This window comes from Rutilus rutilus, assembly GCF_951802725.1.
Source record: "Rutilus rutilus genome assembly, chromosome: 11".
NCBI classification, from domain to species: Eukaryota; Metazoa; Chordata; class Actinopteri; order Cypriniformes; family Leuciscidae; genus Rutilus; species Rutilus rutilus.
The window spans coordinates 3,944,741-3,963,111 of NC_140216.1; the positions used below are offsets into that span (position 1 = coordinate 3,944,741).

Below are 18,371 nucleotides of genomic sequence, written 5' to 3' on the forward strand. Positions count from 1 at the left end.
AAACTGATAATAATATACACCCCACTTGTTGGTATTTATATAAAGTTGAAACTTGTTTTCAAATCTTGCGTTAGTGGAAGGGTTAAAGCCTTTCTCTGAGATCAAAAGTTACCTTTCCTTCTTATACCCTGAGCAAAGCATTGTTAAACATGAGTGGAATACCAACACCAAAACCAGCTGACAGAAAACCAAAAGATAAGGCAAATGGTTGGTGATCAAGAGGGGGAGAAGTAGGCCTAACATAACATATTAACACAGTCTCCTCAATGCACGTTTGAGCAATAGTACCTAGATTGTACGTTAGGATATCACTATTAAGTTCACCACAATTCAGTTCAGTTTATAAGCTGTCAGATGAGACCAAACATGTCAGACAGTGGTTACATGTTAGAACACACAAGTAAATATGTCATTGAGGTGTAAACGGCTGAGTTGGACTGTGTCCCAACAGTCCTCAATTAGCATATTGATGAATGTCTTGCATCAGATAGGCATTAGAATAGTGATGATGAAGGCCACTGTCCCACTTTTACATTAAACATTTTACATTTACATTAAATGGATTTCTGAAGTACTAGGGCAGTAAAGAGATCTACCCATAATATTCACTCAAACCCACAAAAGTCAATCAGGTTTGGAACGACATGAGGGTGAGAAAATGATGAAAATGTTTATTTCTCTGTGTTTACATTGGCTATGTCTGCAGGTTTTCCACCAAAGCTCTGCCATGGGTTAAGAAGGAAAATATAAATTTGACTTAAATCTATACAAAGAAATCTATTCACATATTGGCCTATATCGGAAGAACTCAGTCTTAAGAAGAATGGGGAGAGGAGACCACAAAGTATGACATATTTTATAAAAAAAGAAGAGAAAATAACAGATTTGCTTCATTAATAAACCACTCTGTGACAGATGGCTTTAGTTAAACTTATGACATGTATACATTTTAGTACTAACAAACTGCTGTAGTAAGAAAAATAAAGTTTGTAAACATAATTTAATTGCTTAAAGACAGTTGCACAGTACAAAGTAGAATATATATATACATATTTGTCTTAGTTAACAGTACATCATCGTGTGCGGATGTAACGGGGGAGTTTATGGAAGCCAGAAAAAAAATCTGATTTGCTAGATGTAAACTCTAGAAAAATGTTAGAATTGTGAAATAAAGTCACTATTAAAACAATTTAAACCAGCAATTGATACATTATATGTGATGATTTGTTGTTGTTGGTGGTGTAGTTATTCACTGTCAGCTGCTCATCTCCTGTTTCAAGCATTTCTGCAAAGTTACTTCCCATCTCTCATTTCAATACACTTCACTTTCATTACGCTTCATCTTTCTCGTTTAGATGCTTAATTCTGATTTACAGGATTCGTGTAGTGAACAATCTTGTTTAATATCTGTAATACACCGTGAACTTCTAGTTAGAAATGAAGTCAGCAATTTTAACCGCCATAAAACCGGTCAAGGATATTGCCCTCAGAAAACAGCTGACTACAGTCATGTGACAGCAATAGATCCTAATGTCATATGACTTTAATTCAGCCCCTCCTTCGCGTGTTTCTATTGGAACTTTTTCTGTTATCGCGCCTCGTCACTGGCGCAAACACACACACACGGTTTTGATTCGGGACTGACTTTGAGACGGACGAAAGCTTATTTTCCATCTCCAGTGGATGTTTGTCGCTTTAGATTGCAGTATGTGGCGTCTTCTCGCTGGGTTCGTGCTTCTGCTGTGTGCTGCAGGTAAAGAGAAAACAACATGACAACAGGAAGAAAACATTATAATGTAATACTTGATCTCGTGATTTAATGGCTGCCATATATTTCCTGTGCTGTTTTTAACACTAAACGTGTTGAGGGAGAATGCAATTGCATATTTAGGCTTAGTAAGGTTTTAAGTATTCGTAGTGTGTATGTTATGTCTGTGTATTTGTTAATACATAAAAGTAAAAGCTAATGAAACTTTTACATCTTCCCCAGATGCCACACCAGTTGGTGGCAGAACAGTTCCTGATTTTGGAAAGATGTATCATGTCAAAGGTGCGTTTCTGCCTAATTACACAGTACATCCCAGTACAGGACACTTCTTTTCCAGTATGTTACATGTACCTCTTTTATGTAGGTATGCTGACTTTGCCTTATGCTGAGATAAAGGAACCGTTTGAAGCTTGGTACGACCTTAAGGGGAACAGAGGTCGCATCGACTATTATCATGGTCAGTCATCATCAGATGATTAAATCAGGCAGTATTGAAATGGAATAGATTATGTGTGTAGTTTCTACTAATTGCTGCCATCTATACAGGTCAAGTGAGCACTTTTTTTATCGGGAACGACTTGGATTATGGTGTCACTTACAAGATCACACCAGTTACCACTGAGACAGAATTCAATACTATGAAGTGTTTCCAGCTTAATGGTACCAAGGAGGATCCAATACTTCCACAGACAGCACTGCCTGATCTGCAGGGCTTTGAAGTATGTACTTCTTAAAGGGCCAGTTCACCTAAAAGTGAAAATTCCCTCATCATTTACTCTTTCTCATGTCGTTCAAACCTGCAACGAGGCTGAAATGTGTATAAAATCATTGTTTGTTTTGCAGTTTGAGAAGATAGAGTATTACGCAGGCGTTCTGTGTGAGGTCTGGAAAAATGTCACAAAAGTTGGTCATAAGAAGAACACGTATCGTCTGTGGGTCACACGTCCAGAGGGCAATGATTCCCCAGCCGTCCCGTACCACTATGAGATGATGGGCTTCAACACTCTTTTGGGATCCCACTACGACAAATACATTATTGACTACAGTGACTTCAGTCCTCGAACTGAGTCTGACATTTTCAAACTACCAGGAGGTAACTGGAGAACACACATTCAGTGACATGGCATGTTTCTGCCACTTACAGACCATCTAATCAAATGCTCACTCTTGTGTTTAGGAATGACCTGTGGTGACTTTCCTGGTCCTGGTATGGAGCATCATTTATTGGCCAACCCCCTTCAAGACTATGTCCACACCTCTCCTGTTAGCCACGCCCACCGTATGTTCGGCCACTTTAAGGAGAAGTTTGAGCGTCAGTATGAAAGCGAGAAGGAGCACGAGGAGCGCGAGCACAACTTTGTACATAATATTCGGTGAGGAAAAAACAACAAATATTCCTAGAGATTTGGTGATTTGTAATAAAGTTGAGGAAAAAAGACCCTTAATTATTTTATTGCTATGAAAGGCTGCTATATTGTGAATAGTTGTTAGGCACAACACGCAACCCCCATAGCCATGATTATATTCACAATACAGCATGACCTGGATTGCTTTTATAATATTAAAATGTATTTAAAATTAAAAATATTAAAGGCACACATTTTTGGGAGAAATATAATTTAAATTATTTAAAACAAGCAGAATCTGATGCCAAATAGTTGCTTTGTTTTGGTTGCATAAGTAGCATTACTATTACTATTATTATTATTATGACAATAGTATAGTGATTGGCACTTTTAGAAAGGCTAGTTTTTAAGTGGTATATTATATGAGGGTGGCAACTAGCCTTTTAAAATGTAAATTTTTGGTTACACTTTATTTGTAGGTGTCCGTGTTACAGTGTAATCATAAATTTAAGTACTGAGTAATAATATCACTTGCGCACTTACTAATAATGTACTTACTATAGGTTTAGGGTTAGGATTGGGGTTTGATTTAGGGTTGATTGAATGCAATTATGCATAATTTATAGTTATTACTACAGTAACTACATGTAACATGTGTAACAAGGACACTGTAAAAAAAAGTGGTTACACTTTATTTTAAGGTGTCATTGTTACAATGTAATTATACATTTAAGTACTGAGTAATATTAATTAACTACATGTACTTACTGTATGGTTAGGGTAGGGATTAGGGTTTGGTTGAGGGTTAGTTGCATGTAATTATGCATAATTTACTGTTATTACTATGGTAAGTACATGAAACATGGACACTGTAAAATAAAGTGTTACCAAAAAAGTTACTTTTTTTAAACAGCAAATATTGCAGGAAAAATAGATTTGATTTTAAATAAAGACTGTATCTTTGAAAAAATTACTAGGCCTTTTTTTTTTTTGGTTACAGTACATAGACATATCAGCTATCTAGAAACAAATGAGAATATGGAGCCATGATAAACTACAATTACATAATGAGAATGATCTTTGAGTATGATGAGTTTGACATCCTTTTCTTCTTCAGGTATGTGCACTCTATGAACAGAGCTGGTCTTTCGTTCTCCCTCTCTGTCAATCACCTGGCGGATCGGTCTCACGAAGAGCTGGCCATGATGAGAGGATGTAAAAGATCTCATGTTCACAGAAAGGCTCAGCCTTTTCCCTCTGAAATGGGCTCTATATCCACCCCTGATTCAATAGACTGGAGGCTGATTGGTGTGTGATTCTTGTTCGTATTTGTAGAGTTGTATGTGAAGTCAGAGTCTTTCTATGCATGTTTAGTATTGCAGGAATGATACACAGACACCGATATACTCTTCTGTATTTTCAGGTGCTGTGACGCCTGTGAAAGACCAGGCCGTGTGTGGATCCTGCTGGAGCTTTGCCTCCACTGGAACACTAGAGGGAGCTCTTTTCCTGAAGGTAGATCCACACCACAAACTTTTTTGTAAGAGTGGGCATGGCCATTTTTAAAGGGATAGTTCACCAAAAAAATGAAAATTCTGTCATCATTTACTCAGCCTCAAATTGTTCCAAACCTGTATGAATTTCTTTCACCTTGTCTTCGTTATGTCCAACTGAATGGAGTTTTTTACCTCACTGACACCGATTTGAACTATTCCTTGTCTTTCCCTCTCTTAGACGGGACAGCTGACATCATTGTCCCAGCAGATGCTGGTCGACTGCACGTGGGGATTTGGGAATAATGGTTGTGATGGAGGAGAGGAGTGGAGAGCTTTTGAGTGGATCATGAAGCATGGTGGCATTTCAACCGCTGAGAGCTATGGAGGATATATGGGCATGGTGTGTGTACATGCACCACACACACACACACCTCCACCTGGCACAAACGTTTCTGACTGATTCAAAGAGTTGTTTCGGTTATAATTGACCTCTGATGGGAAACAATATTTCCTGATTGCATGAAAAGGTCCACCTAATATAATTTGCTTTCTAGAAAGTAGAAATTAAGATTTCGGTCCATCAGACACGGATGGTTAAACGGGTCACTAATCAGATGACTGTGTGTGTTTCAGAATGGTTTGTGTCATTACGATAAGTCCTCCATGGTGGCACAGTTGAAGGGTTACACTAACGTGACCAGTGGTGATATTGAGGCTCTGAAGGTCGCTATCTTTAAATTCGGACCTGTAGCAGTCAGCATCGACGCTGCTCACCGTTCCTTCTCCTTCTACAGCAACGGAGTCTACTACGAACCGGCCTGCAGTGAGTCCTCACACATTCTGCCTCACTAACTTAAATCCTCCTAACACTTGTTGTGCATATATATATATATATAATCATTATTATTATTATTATTATTATTTTATTTTTTTTACAAAATGTAATATTATTGATATATATTATAATATTATTATAATATTATTTTATCATTAAATTATATTAGTAGATTATAAAGAAAATACAATTTTGCAGATGGAAACATTTTGGGAAACATGACTACAAATATTCATAATTAAAAACTAAATATTTACATGCTTCTATCTGTTTGGGACATGTATATAAAGGTCTATATTAGCTACATATTTATATACATAAATAACAACAATAAATGTTTGTTTCCATCTGCAAAATGGTTTTATATATTATATTGTTATTTTTTATTATAAAATAACATTTTGCAGCTGGAAATGTTGCATTTTGGAAAATAGTACATGTCAGCATTGCCTGTATACTGCAGTCATTTTTGTTTTCCTTGTTACATCCTAAAAAAACAAATCTGATAATATTATGCAGTTTATATTTCATACTCATGAATACTATTTTGAACATAGAAATGTCTTACAGATTGCTTTAAATCAAGTATATAGTACTATTTTTCTATAGTAACCAACAATTCATGTTGCATTTTTCTATATCCACAGAAAACGGGACCGACGACTTGGATCATGCTGTGCTAGCAGTCGGTTATGGGATACTGGATAACGAGCCCTACTGGCTAGTGAAGAACTCCTGGTCCACTTACTGGGGCAATGATGGCTATGTACTGATGTCCATGAAAGACAACAACTGTGGTGTGGCCACTGATGCTACTTACGTTACATTAGCTTAACATACATACGCATCCTACAAAGAAAATCACACAACAGCGGGATTGTTTTCATTGCTTTTATTTGATCCTGGGTGCTGGACAATTGATCACAGTTTTATTGTGCTTCAGTCGGAATGTCAATACATGGAAAGTCTTAATAACAAACTGCTTGTTCATTGTAAAATCACATGAAGACTTGCATCATGCAGCAAAAGTAACACTCACTCATACTTGTCCACAGGCAATGATCAGCAACTAGCAGGCCTTTAAAACAGTTTCATTAGACGCTAATTGCTTTATTCTCATGTCATCTCAGCGTCTTTTCATTTCCTCACATTGCAAGACCTTGCCTTTCACAGGAGGACCAGGCAGTTACAAATCAGTTAACATCTCATGACAGAGTAAGAGCCTTAAGATCCTAATAATCATGCGGTGATATGAAAAATGTTTTGGTTAAAGGGATAGTTCTATTGATGTGCATCCTGAGACAAAACAGCTCAAACATGCATTTTAGTCTGGGACTAGGCTTAACCCTGGGTTGGTTAACCCCAGGCTATTCTAAACCCCGGGTGGCATTGTCATTGATTGGACGATGACCTGTTTATATAAAAGTGTTTATATAACCTGCACGTGACCTGTTTATATAAAAGCTCTGGCATTACTCATCCTCAAATTATACATTGCCGAAAGTACTATCAAGTTTTTCCTGAATGAACGTTTCGGAAAATAAAGGTAAGAATGAGTCTCTTCTTAACTCCGATTGACACGTTTTGTGTCACCATTTGACATTTTTCCAAATGAACAGTGTTTCTGCATGACTGTCCAAAGCATGTAAGTATTATAGGACACAGCACCTATTTTATAGGACAGCCCAAGGGTTTAAATTAAACCTGGGGGCGAGTAAATAATGACAGATTTGTTTATATCATTGGACCTATCCCTTTAAGATCTGATCCCCTATCAACACTGAGAACGTTAGATAAATTGCATTAGGCCTTTAATAAAATAGTTAATTTCTATCAAACAATTTCATGCAGTAAAACTACAATTCCCTTTAAAAAAAAAGTTAATGTCAATATGTAAAGTTTAAAACTAGATTGTGTCATTTGGCAGTGTATGGCTGCAGAAGTGTATGTATCATTGGCTCAAGCAAAGTTGGAGAGACATGGCATATCAATCCCACACTGACATTAAACCACTTTAATTGTGCGTATGATGACGTTTTTTCACTAAAATCAATAGAAAATCTAAATGCAGACAAATCAGCACTAAACAAGCTATTTCCCCCTGTAGCTACTGAGACTATTCAGGATGCTAACATGCTAATAAATCATTTTCAAACAGGCAGAAGCTTTGGGAATTTTCATCTCAAGCAAAACTAAATCCAAGCCCACAAAAGACAAATATGTTGTAATTCCTAAACACTGGACACATGCATAAAGGACCACATTACAAAGAAGGCACTGGTTTTCTCTCCACTAGACCAAACACTCGCAAAAGTTGCTGGTCAGTTTTCAGTGGTGCCAGTGGGAGGGACGATCTCATTCTAAAGAGCATCTGATTGGACAAAAATCTCTTGTGCAGGATGAGTCATCAATGTTTTTGGTCCATTTACCAAAAAGAAAAAAAAATAAATCCACATTTTAAATATGAATATCTGTTAAATTTATTTAGTTTAGCTTTCTCATTCACAAATGTTTTGTTTGGAGCATATCTGTTTTGCATAGAGAGGCCAGATAAACAATTTGGGTGGATAGAGCCAATTGCATTGCTTTCAGATCCACTCAACTTTATTTAAACTTTATTTTTTTAAAACTGCAAGTCCTTTTGTAATTCCGTTAAATACACAACCTACAGCCTTTCCAAAAAAATATTATAAAATGTATCAAAATGTATCAAAACCTGAACCATTAGCAAGTTTCACTGTCATCAGCATGACTGATAAAGAAAAACACTCTACAAAGAGAGACTGCATAGTCTGTGTGTGATCATGTATGCCTATCTGGACTCGTCTGCTAAACTCTGCAGTTCCTGTCCTTCTGTGCTGCTTGGTGATTGGCTGGAATGGACAGGAATTTGTCCGTCATATTTCAGAGTAGACCTAAAGGAGGAAAAGGAGAAGAAACTATTTGAGAGATGTGTTAGCAGGGTTAAAGGTCTTTCATTTTTAGGGTGAACTGTCCAAGGCTGCATTCCAGTCCAAAATTGTCATGCCCTTCACTTGCTAACTTCCCTCCGTCTCGTTCACTCGGATGTACGTCATTGCGAGTGCCCACTACTGGCGGAAACTGCAATGGGCTGAATTGGAACGTCCTAAGCCCTTGATCACTTGGAATCAGCTATGTAGTTGATTTATTATTTACATTTGTTTTCCCTTTAAGAATTTGTTTAATGCAGCATCCAAATGTATATGGTGTTTGGGTTGTTTTCAATAAAAAAAAAAATAGAATTAATATATCATAGAGTTGTTTGTTGTGGTGGTGATTAGACGAGATCTGTGGTGACGTCTCAATCGTACTGCATTGTGGGACATATGAAGTAGACTTGCTCCCTCTGTCAAAATCGAGGGAACGAGGGTCTGTCCATCTAAACTTCCCTCGTCCACTTCACGAAGTTCGCAAGTGCGTGTCTAAAAGTGGACTGGAACGCAGCACAAGTGTATGAGGAGGATTCGTTGTGTACTTCTCTGTATCATAAATGCTGTCTGGTAGTGGTTGATTGGCAGTCTCAGGTAATGCTAGGGCAAACACTGCAGCAAGCAGAGGCGTGAAGCCAAATATCACCATTGGCACAACAGGTGTGTGGCGTCCAAGCAGGTTTATTAGTGGCGCTAAAACTCCACCCATCCGTGCGAACATCGAGGAAACGCCAATACCTGTTTGTCTGCAGACACAAAAGGCATATTAGAAATTATTTCCACATACTGTTTGACAATAGCAAACAGCTCTTCACTCCCACCAGAGGCTGCTTGCTTTGTGATATATAGTCATATTTATCTGATACAGTGCTTTCACATGGCACATTGTTTCAAAGCACATTATGTTTAGAAAGAGCCATAAACATGTCAATGTTTACAGCGCCTCTAGGCAGTAACATTATTGTAAGGAGCGTTACATTTCTGATACGCACTCTAAAAGGTTAACCAATCACAACAAACAGCTTTATCACTGTAAAGCTGCTTTGAAACAATCAGTATTGTAAAATTAGCTATTTAAATAAAGGTGACTTGACTTGACAACACACTGCGACCGGCAGACCAATCAGAGCAGAGTTTTCGGAAGGCGTGTTTTAAAGAACCCAAAATAAGGGTACGTTTACATGACAATGATGTACTAAAAATGGAAAAGCTTTTTTCCAAGTACAGACGACAACCTTATCAAAACAATCCCCATTCACACGGATCCACGAAAACGACTAAAATCGCTGTATTATGATGCCGTAGTTGGCGATGTCACTTGATAAAGAAATCATAGAAAGAAACACAATGCGCCTATAGACTGGACACGTAATACGCATGCGCATGGCGTCACCATTTTCACAACTTCGGGGATGATAACTGTATCGATTTCAAAAACTTGTGCTTTGAAACCCATTTTCTTGCATTTTCAAGCCCCCAAAATGCTGTTGTGTAAATGAATGGACAAAACGCATGAAACGGACCCTAAAACAAAAGAGTTCAGAAAGAGAGTGAAAACAGGTGCTGCAACAATACAAACTAATGAAAAATAGTTAACATTAAATTATGTAAATGTATTCGGTAGACCCCATAAACAAATTCTGAATCTGTAAATGAGCATAATATGACCCCTATAAAGAAACATTTGAATCAAAAACAAGAAAGTCATGCCACAATGCATAATACAAAATGCCATTTTATATATACACAGTCTTTTCTGTCACTGTGTGTACTATTTCACATGACCTTGATGATTCGTTAATTCTGAACACATCCACATACTAATTATAAAAGGGTGTGCACTCTTTTGGAGTTAAGTTAATTTAAGTTTTAATTTTTATCTTTTTTTTCTGAATTGTGTCACTTTGGTTTTCGGAGGCATTGCATAGATTGCAATTTTTACATTAAAGGTGCAAAAGGTCTAATATGATTTATCTTTGTTTCATTTTTCATCACAAAAAAACCTTTTTATAACAAGGGTGTATAGATTTTTTCATATCCACTGAATATATGATGCGAATGCGAGTACCTGAGAACAGTTGGAAAAAGTTCCGCAGAATAAATATAGATGATGGCAAAAGACGCTGTAATTCCAAATTTCCCCACCATGGCCAAACCAGTTCGGATATTAGCACTGTCTGAGAGAAAGAGAGTGTGAAAGAAAATGAGGGAAACGAGAGTAGGAATGGCCACAATAGTGCAAGAAAATACTACACCCTTGGGAAAAGTAGTAAAAGGACTAGTAAAGTGTCTCTGGGCAATGTTTGACTGGTCACCTGCTGGGACAGTGAGGGTAAGCAGACATGCACCGCCTCCCACAGCCAGGAACACACTCAGCGGGATTCGTCGACTGCAGGGCAGGAGAACCAACACCAGTGACCTTGCGGGAATTTCCACCAATCCAAACATGAACTGAGTGAGGTAAAGGTCTGATCCAAGGTCAGACACACCCAGAGACAGACCATAATACACCAACACATTAACAAACCTGGAGAAACAAAAAGTCAATTAAGGGAGACCTTTATGTGCGTGTGAAGGACATGACTTCAAACACTGAATACTGTACATATGTACATACAACACTGCACACAATAGAGTTTGTGGGTGCTTCTTCAGCTATGGGCATGTGGACTTTTAGAAAATAAACCTTTAAAAGACACTTTTCACACTCTGACTGGAGACTCTTTGTCATGGATTTTCACCAAAGTGTAATTTCCACCACATCTCAGATAATGTACTTAATCTGTAATGTGTGTAAAGGGATAGTTCACCCAAAAATGAAAATTCTGTCATTAATTACTCACCTTACATGTCGTTTCAAACCGCTTTACACGAGAATGAACCTCATTTGTTCTCAAACATCAAGCGAACATGCTTGAGCTTCTGTTTAACACAACTGATGTGTGAGTTGATGAATGTTTATAAGTGTCTAAAAGCCCTAATTTCTAAGTGTATAAAAGCCCAAAGCTCAAGCGATAGAGTATTTTCAGAAAATTTGGACTAAACCAATTCAATTGAATTGACTGGAGACTCTTTGTCATGGATTTCCACCACATCTCAGATTATGTACTTAATCTGTAATGTGTGTTTAAAAGCATTTAAAGGGATAGTTCAACCAAAAATGAAAATTCTGTCATTAATTACTCACCTTCATGTCATTCCAAACCTGTAAGACTTTCGTTCGTCTTCGGAACACAAAATGAAGATCTTTATGATGAAATCTGAGAGCTTTCCGTCCCTCCATTGACAGCTACGCAACTACCACTTTGACACTTCATAAAAGTTCATAAAGTAATCGTAAAACTAATCCATATGAACTGAGCGGTTTTTCAGAATTTTCTGAAGAGACTCGATCGCTTTACACGAGAATGAACCTCATTTGTTCTCGAACATGCTTGAGCTTCTGTTTAACACAACTGATGTGTGAGTTGATGAATGTTTATAAGTGTATAAAAGCCCTAATTTCTAAGTGTATAAAAGCCCAAAGCTCAAGCGATAGAGTATTTTCAGAAAGCTTTGACTAAACCAATTCAATTGAATTGAATCAATTCAACTCAATTCATATGGATTAGTTTTACAATCTCTTTATGAACTTTTTGAAATGTCAAAGTGGTAGTTGCGTAGCTGTCAATGGAGGGACATAAAGCTCTCAGATTTCATAAGAAAGATCTTCATTTGTGTTCTGAAGATGAAAAGTCTTACGAGGGTAAATAATTAATGACAGAATTTAAATTTTTTGGGTGAACTATCCCTTTAAAAAACAAAAAAAAATGGCAGATTCCTTTCTACTTTCATAACTAGAATTTTATGTATCCTAAATATATACACAATGAAATAATATTTTCAGTCTTTTTTGCAGAATTTGACAAAATTACAGCTTGATTGGAAATGATACACAACAAAAAATATTCTATTTAAGGGGTGACATTTACCTTTAATAATATTAATATGAGGAATTTTCATGTTATGGGACCAGAGTAAAACATTAACATAAAGGGCATTTGAAATGCAGCAGGAATTAAAAAAATGAAGGCATGATAAACACTTTCTAAGACACTTTGGTAACACTTTATTTTACAGTGTCCTTGTTACATATGTTCCATGTACTTACCATAGTAATAACAGCAAATGATACATAATTACATGCAACTAACCCTCAACCAAATCATAATCCTACCCTAACCCTATAGTAAGTACATGTAGTTGCTTAATATTACTCAGTACTTAAATGTATAATTACACTGTAACAATGACACCATAAAATAAAGTGTAACCGACACTTTTAACATGACCTTCATATAACACTGAAGTGTCTTAGTTTTAATACAAATATATAAATGGATATAAAAGTGCCTGAAGTTGAAGAAACGTGTAATTTATTGAAACTATACATCTACATCTCACCAGATGTAGAAGAGTATGAGCGTTCTCCTCCTCATCTGGGGAGTTCGGAGCAGATCCACAGCTGTATACTGACTGCGATCTTGCGGGCCCTCGTATTGCTCCACCTGTGATAACAGACGTGATGCTTTAAAACAGTGCAGCAAATGCTATAAAAACATCCTGTTTTCATAACCAAACATTTATACACACACGATGGGAGAAACATTGGTAAATGCACTTGATGATCTGATGATGTGAAAGTCATCTCCTTGTTGCCCTGGTGTTGTGAACCAAAGCTTCAGACTATCACTTCCTAAAGACTACAGACAAAGGCTCCTTGGTTTCCTCGGGTGGGGGATGGTTGTTGTCATGGTGATGCTAACAGAGCTATTAAGAGTTTTTATGGGATTTGAAGATTGTGCCAGAGGCGTGACGGAAAAAAAGCCAGAAAGAGTGAAAGCAAGTCCATGAGAGAGTTGGTGGTACCTGAACAGAGGGAGGTAAGGTGCGGCCATTGACCGAAGCCGCCTTACGCAGAAGATCAATCGCCTCTTCCTTTCGGTTATTCACCAACAGCCAACGGGCTGAATGTGGAAGAACCCTGAGAAAAAGGAGGAGAGGAGAGATTTATGTTGTCAGAACAATAAAGGCAGAGGAAGGGAGGAAGTCAAGTTATAAGAGTGATAGAGAGAGAGAGAGAGAGTGAAAGAGAGACTTATGAGGAAGAGAGTCTCTGAGCCTTATGTCAGATACATATAAAAATTATACTATCAATGCTTTAAATTAATTATTTTAGTATTATTATTATAAATAATAATAAATGTACACTTTTATTTAAAGTTTAAATCCAGTAAAAATATAAACCTTATTTTAAAATGTTATCAAAATAAAGTTACAGTAAGTTCAGACAAAATAAAAAACTGTTTACCAACATTGATCAAAATAATAAATAACCAAATCAGTATATTAGAATGATTTCTGAAGGATCATGTGACACTGAAGACTGGAGTAATGATGCTGAAAATTCAGCTTTGATCACAGGAGTAAATTACATTTGACAAAATTGCACAATATTACAGTATTTTCTGTATTATTAATCAGCCTTGGTGAGCGTAAGAGACCCCAAAAAATATCAAATTAAGTAGTGCTGTCAAATCGATTAATCACATTTAACATAACAGTTTGTGAATCTATATATACAGTACATACACTCACCTAAAGGATTATTAGGAACACCATACAACCAAGGTTGTGCGTGTTGTGGCTTCACAAATGCTTTGCTGCATACCTCGGTTGTAACGAGTGGTTATTTCAGTCAAAGTTGCTCTTCTATCAGCTTGAATCAGTCGGCCCATTCTCCTCTGACCTCTAGCATCAACAAGGCATTTTCGCCCACAGGACTGCCGCATACTGGATGTTTTTCCCTTTTCACACCATTCTTTGTAAACCCTAGAAATGGTTTTGCGTGAAAATCCCAGTAACTGAGCAGATTGTGAAATACTCAGACCGGCCCGTCTGGCACCAACAACCATGCCACGCTCAAAATTGCTTAAATCACCTTTCTTTCCCATTCTGACATTCAGTTTGGAGTTCAGGAGATTGTCTTGACCAGGACCACACCCCTAAATGCATTGAAGCAACTGCCATGTGATTGGTTGATTAGAATATTGCATTAATGAGAAATTGAACAGGTGTTCCTAATAATCCTTTAGGTGAGTGTATATACTGTACACACACACATATAATATATATTTACAATGTTTTATGTTAGATGTGATTAATCTCGTTTAATCGATTTGACAGTCCTAAAATGAAGTTATTTGTTATTCACTCGTTAACTTGATATATACTTCTGTGTTGTCTCACCAGATATAGAATATGAAGAGAAAGCCTGGTGCGGAGATGGCGAGCTGCAGCTTCCTCCAGTCTCTGATGAGATAGGCTAAACCCGCCAGCAGCATGTAGCCAAAACCGAAGAAGTAGTCGGTGAAGATGCCGGCCAGCATCCGTCTCTGTGTGCAGGTCCACTCTGTGCCTGTGGAGGGAGGTTAAGTGTTTGGGGGAGAGGTTGGGATTGGGGTTTAAGGGCTCAATCTAGGGTATTTAGGTCTATGGTAAAGAAGAAATAGGTTTGTTACTGTTGGCATTTAATCTCAACGTCACACTGAGCAAGAGTTAGGTGTGTGAATTTGACTTAAAATATCATGTAGTGTTTACTAAAAATATCATCAGTGTCTTGCTCAAGGGCACAATCCTCATCCTCAATTATGCCAATTGATGTTCAACATGTGTTCTATCATTAGTGAATATCTACAACTATGTCAAGTTATCATCTTCTTTTCCATTTGATTTCATCGTGCATGATCAGTGCTAACTAATTAGATGGATAAGTAAATGTTTTCTTGATATGAGAGAGAGTGACTCCAGCATGCTGAGGCTCACCTAGCACAAATGCATTGATTATCACACCCGACACTGAAATTCCTATGATGAAGCGCAGGGTGACATAAACGGGGAAGTTTGGAGCGAAGGCAGCGGCCACACCAAACACTGTCTGAAGCGCTAAAGACAAGAGCAAGGCAAACCTCCTCCCATACCTTACAGAGAGAGAGAGAGAAAGAATGAGAACGATTTGATGAGGAATGTTGTTGGATGGATGAATGTTTTTTTTATTATAATACAGAAGAGACTTTTGAGCATCTCAATGTCAAATAATGCCTCGGTTTTCCTTAAAGTGGCCATATTATGCCCTTTACAAAATCTTTTTTCTTTCTTTCTAGGTTCTACTAGAATAGGTTTTCATTCTTGAATGTTAAAAAAAGTTCCTCTCTTCCCAGTCTGTCAGTAACGCTCTGTTTAGTTCCTGTCTCTATGAAGCCCCTCTTTCTGAAAAGCATAATGTGCTCTGATTGGTCAGTTGGAACAGTGTGTTGTGATTGGTCAACAGCTTCCAGTGTGTTTGGGAAATGCCCCGCCCCTTACCATAACCGTGAGATTCAACACACTACTAACTAACTCAACCAGGCCCCGCCCCTTTATTCTGCATATGCCTTGGGCGGGAATTATTTAAATGAGGAATATTGTGACGTGTTTGTTCCCGGAAGAAAACTCAAGACTACAATGGAGGCGTTTCAGGGAGTTCAGAAACACTGACACTGATATAGAGAATAACTCCCCTTGAGTGACTTTGTACTTTTTCAACGTTACACACTAAAGAAAGTTGAAAATGTAAAAAAATTATTTTAAACTTCAATTCACCCTATAGCATTATTTGTCCAAAGCTGATATGTCTCTCTGGTACTTCTGTTGTAATAAGAACAAGTAAACTCAAATATATGCTCTCAGTAGTGTTTTTCTATAGCATTATAATTAAGGTTATGTCAACAACATGTATGTCCCCTGGACATTTGCTCAGGTCTCAGAGGAATTTTGAGAACCACTGCTATTTAGTGTACACAAAGTATACAGACCATTAAGTTGGAAACAGTGGTGTGTATTTACTTTCTATGAATGTATAAAATAGCTCTAGGCAACATGCATTTGATATAAAAAATTAATAACATAGAAAGAGAGACAGAGAGAGAGAGAGAGCTATGAGCAGGGCATGACTTCAAGTTTCCCTCAGGTTGTTTAGGGCTGAGCGAACAAAGCGCACATGTGAAGTGTGAGGATGTGTGTGTGTGTGTGTGTATACCTGTCTGCCATCGCTCCAAACACAACAGCTCCTACCAGCAGCCCCAGCATATAGACAGATGAGCCCAGACTGTTCAGACCTGCATTCTCACACACCAGATCCCACTGCACAAACAAACACACAAAACCCTAATATTAGTACATGAAAAATCATTACTGGTTTATTTTTTATATGTTTTGTTTTGGGAGTTTTTCTTGCACTTGTTTCTTCCTCGCAAATCTAGAGTTACAAATGCAATTTTGGAAGAAGAAAAGGGGCATGTGATGTGTATATGGTGTATAATGTGTCCTTGCTGAGTAAAATAACTAATTTATTTTAAAAATCTTACTGACCCCACACTTTTGAACAGAAATGTGTTATATATTTATAATCCTACTGAGACCCATAATTTATTTATTTTTTATTTAGTATTTTTAGGTGTCAGGATTTTTTTAACCAAACTTTGTATAAAGATTATTCTCAACTACGTTATGAAAGATATAACATAATGAATTGACATGCCATTCAATACAATGTGTCTATACATTGTATCTAATTTGCATATTAATGTGTTCTTGGGGCAACATGCAATGAAAAAAGAAGTGTACTAATGGGAGTAATAATAATAATAATAATAATATCTAATATTTTATAAGTATATTTATATATAATTTCTCATCAGTAGATGCTGTTAATAACAAATAATCTGAAAATTAGTCTGTGTTAAATTATAATTACAAAATATGGTCATATTTACATTAGAGTGCTAAATTTGATCACTAAATTAATGTCAGTTATTTTTAAAGACCAAGGAGTTGTTGTTGACATGGTCATGGTGAAACCTCCAAACATTTTCTCTTAACAGGACAAAAAAAAAAAACTGTGACATGTATGGTGTTAGAGAAATTCACTAAAATAAAATGTCCAATAAATAGAACAAAATTATTTGTTTATTCCTCGGAGGACTTAGCTATATATTATTTAGCCTATGTGTTGTTATAGAGTAGGCTACTATGTAACAAAAATGATACAAGTTTTATTTTATTATAACTACATGTACATTTACTATCCTATATATTACGCTATAACATTTGGTTTGGTCAAATAATACTTATTGTGCCCATTTAAGAATAAGGACGTCACATTAACCCGTGTTTACCTCACTGACAGTGGTGCTGTGGAAGATCTCGTGGTTGTACACCCATCCTGTCTCACAACGGGAGCGTGCACTACGGTTCTGTCCTGAAACTACCGTGCACGAGTCCGCGTGCCCCGGCAGAAGAGAGATGCTCATGTTCACATTTGAAAGGTTGGAGGCGGTAAGCGACCAGTCCTCGTCCCTCCTCGAACCCCGACAATAGTGGGGTGGCGTGGCGCCTGTGAAGACGCTCGCCATCATGTGGAATGCGAGAAAGATCTGCGGTAAACATATCCACACATACAAAAGCTTCTGGTATCTCCCAAAGCCACCGACTGTGACCAGCAACTGGTCGAAATTCATTCTCGAGTTTGAAAAAATAAGTCTTGAGGGGAAATGCGCCTTCACACCCCCATCAAAACCCAGTGATCAAGAGTACAGTGAAGCTTGTAACGTTTATAAAAACAGCACAATTAAGCATTGTTTTCTATCCTGAGGAACGCGCGCAGAAATCAATATGTTTACGCAGCACGTGCCATTGTTGTTGTTAATCTACATCATCTTAGGGACAACAAAATTATATTTTGTCGCACAAGCAAGTCCTGTTCAAGACCAAACAGATCATACATGTCAAAGTGAGTTGATGTCCACTTTCCAGACGCCTTTTCCCATGGCTCGCGACAGATCTGTGTGTAAAACACCACACACCCCGCGCGCTCAGCTTGTTACAAAATCGTGAAGC

General features: G+C 37.4%; 2 protein-coding genes across 3 annotated transcripts; one reads left to right on the forward strand and one right to left on the reverse strand.

The window, feature by feature from the left end:
* The first annotated feature begins 1,562 nt into the window (after nucleotides 1-1,562).
* LOC311299667 (digestive cysteine proteinase 2) lies at nucleotides 1,563-7,468 on the forward strand. The gene is made up of 11 exons (XM_084423410.1): nucleotides 1,563-1,753; nucleotides 1,991-2,050; nucleotides 2,133-2,225; nucleotides 2,315-2,487; nucleotides 2,612-2,861; nucleotides 2,946-3,141; nucleotides 4,232-4,422; nucleotides 4,538-4,629; nucleotides 4,849-5,010; nucleotides 5,244-5,433; nucleotides 6,093-7,468. Exons 1-11 carry the CDS (start codon nucleotides 1,684-1,686, stop codon nucleotides 6,278-6,280), a joined length of 1,665 nt encoding a protein of 554 aa, XP_084279536.1. The 5' UTR covers nucleotides 1,563-1,683; the 3' UTR covers nucleotides 6,281-7,468.
* A 436-nt stretch (nucleotides 7,469-7,904) lies between these two features.
* LOC311299668 (solute carrier family 22 member 13) lies at nucleotides 7,905-18,371 on the reverse strand. 2 transcript variants are annotated; one of them, XR_014629180.1, is made up of 10 exons: nucleotides 17,651-18,371; nucleotides 16,513-16,616; nucleotides 15,261-15,415; nucleotides 14,685-14,853; nucleotides 13,305-13,419; nucleotides 12,840-12,943; nucleotides 10,712-10,923; nucleotides 10,465-10,569; nucleotides 8,942-9,142; nucleotides 7,905-8,360 (listed from the first exon to the last, which is right to left on the reverse strand). XR_014629180.1 is itself a non-coding variant. In XM_084423411.1 (10 exons), exons 1-10 carry the CDS (start codon nucleotides 17,990-17,992, stop codon nucleotides 8,258-8,260), a joined length of 1,614 nt encoding a protein of 537 aa, XP_084279537.1. In that variant the 5' UTR covers nucleotides 17,993-18,371; the 3' UTR covers nucleotides 7,905-8,257. The 2 variants fall into 2 exon arrangements, 1 of the variants encoding a protein (XP_084279537.1); XM_084423411.1 differs by having other exon boundaries at nucleotides 10,465-10,573.

Bases quoted from the DNA above. Each gene is read 5' to 3' on its own strand.
- LOC311299668 (XM_084423411.1), bottom strand. From the start codon at position 17,992: ATGAATTTCGACCAGTTGCTGGTCACAGTCGGTGGCTTTGGGAGATAC. The intron at 15,416-16,512 runs GTATACACACAC...TCTCTCTGTAAG, and splicing joins TTTGGAGCGATGGCAGACAG to GTATGGGAGGAGGTTTGCCT. The intron at 10,574-10,711 runs GTGACCAGTCAA...TCTTTCTCTCAG, and splicing joins TACCCTCACTGTCCCAGCAG to ACAGTGCTAATATCCGAACT.
- LOC311299667 (XM_084423410.1), top strand. From the start codon at position 1,684: ATGTTTGTCGCTTTAGATTGCAGTATGTGGCGTCTTCTCGCTGGGTTC. The intron at 1,754-1,990 runs GTAAAGAGAAAA...CATCTTCCCCAG, and splicing joins GCTTCTGCTGTGTGCTGCAG to ATGCCACACCAGTTGGTGGC. The intron at 2,488-2,611 runs GTATGTACTTCT...TTTGTTTTGCAG, and splicing joins CTGATCTGCAGGGCTTTGAA to TTTGAGAAGATAGAGTATTA.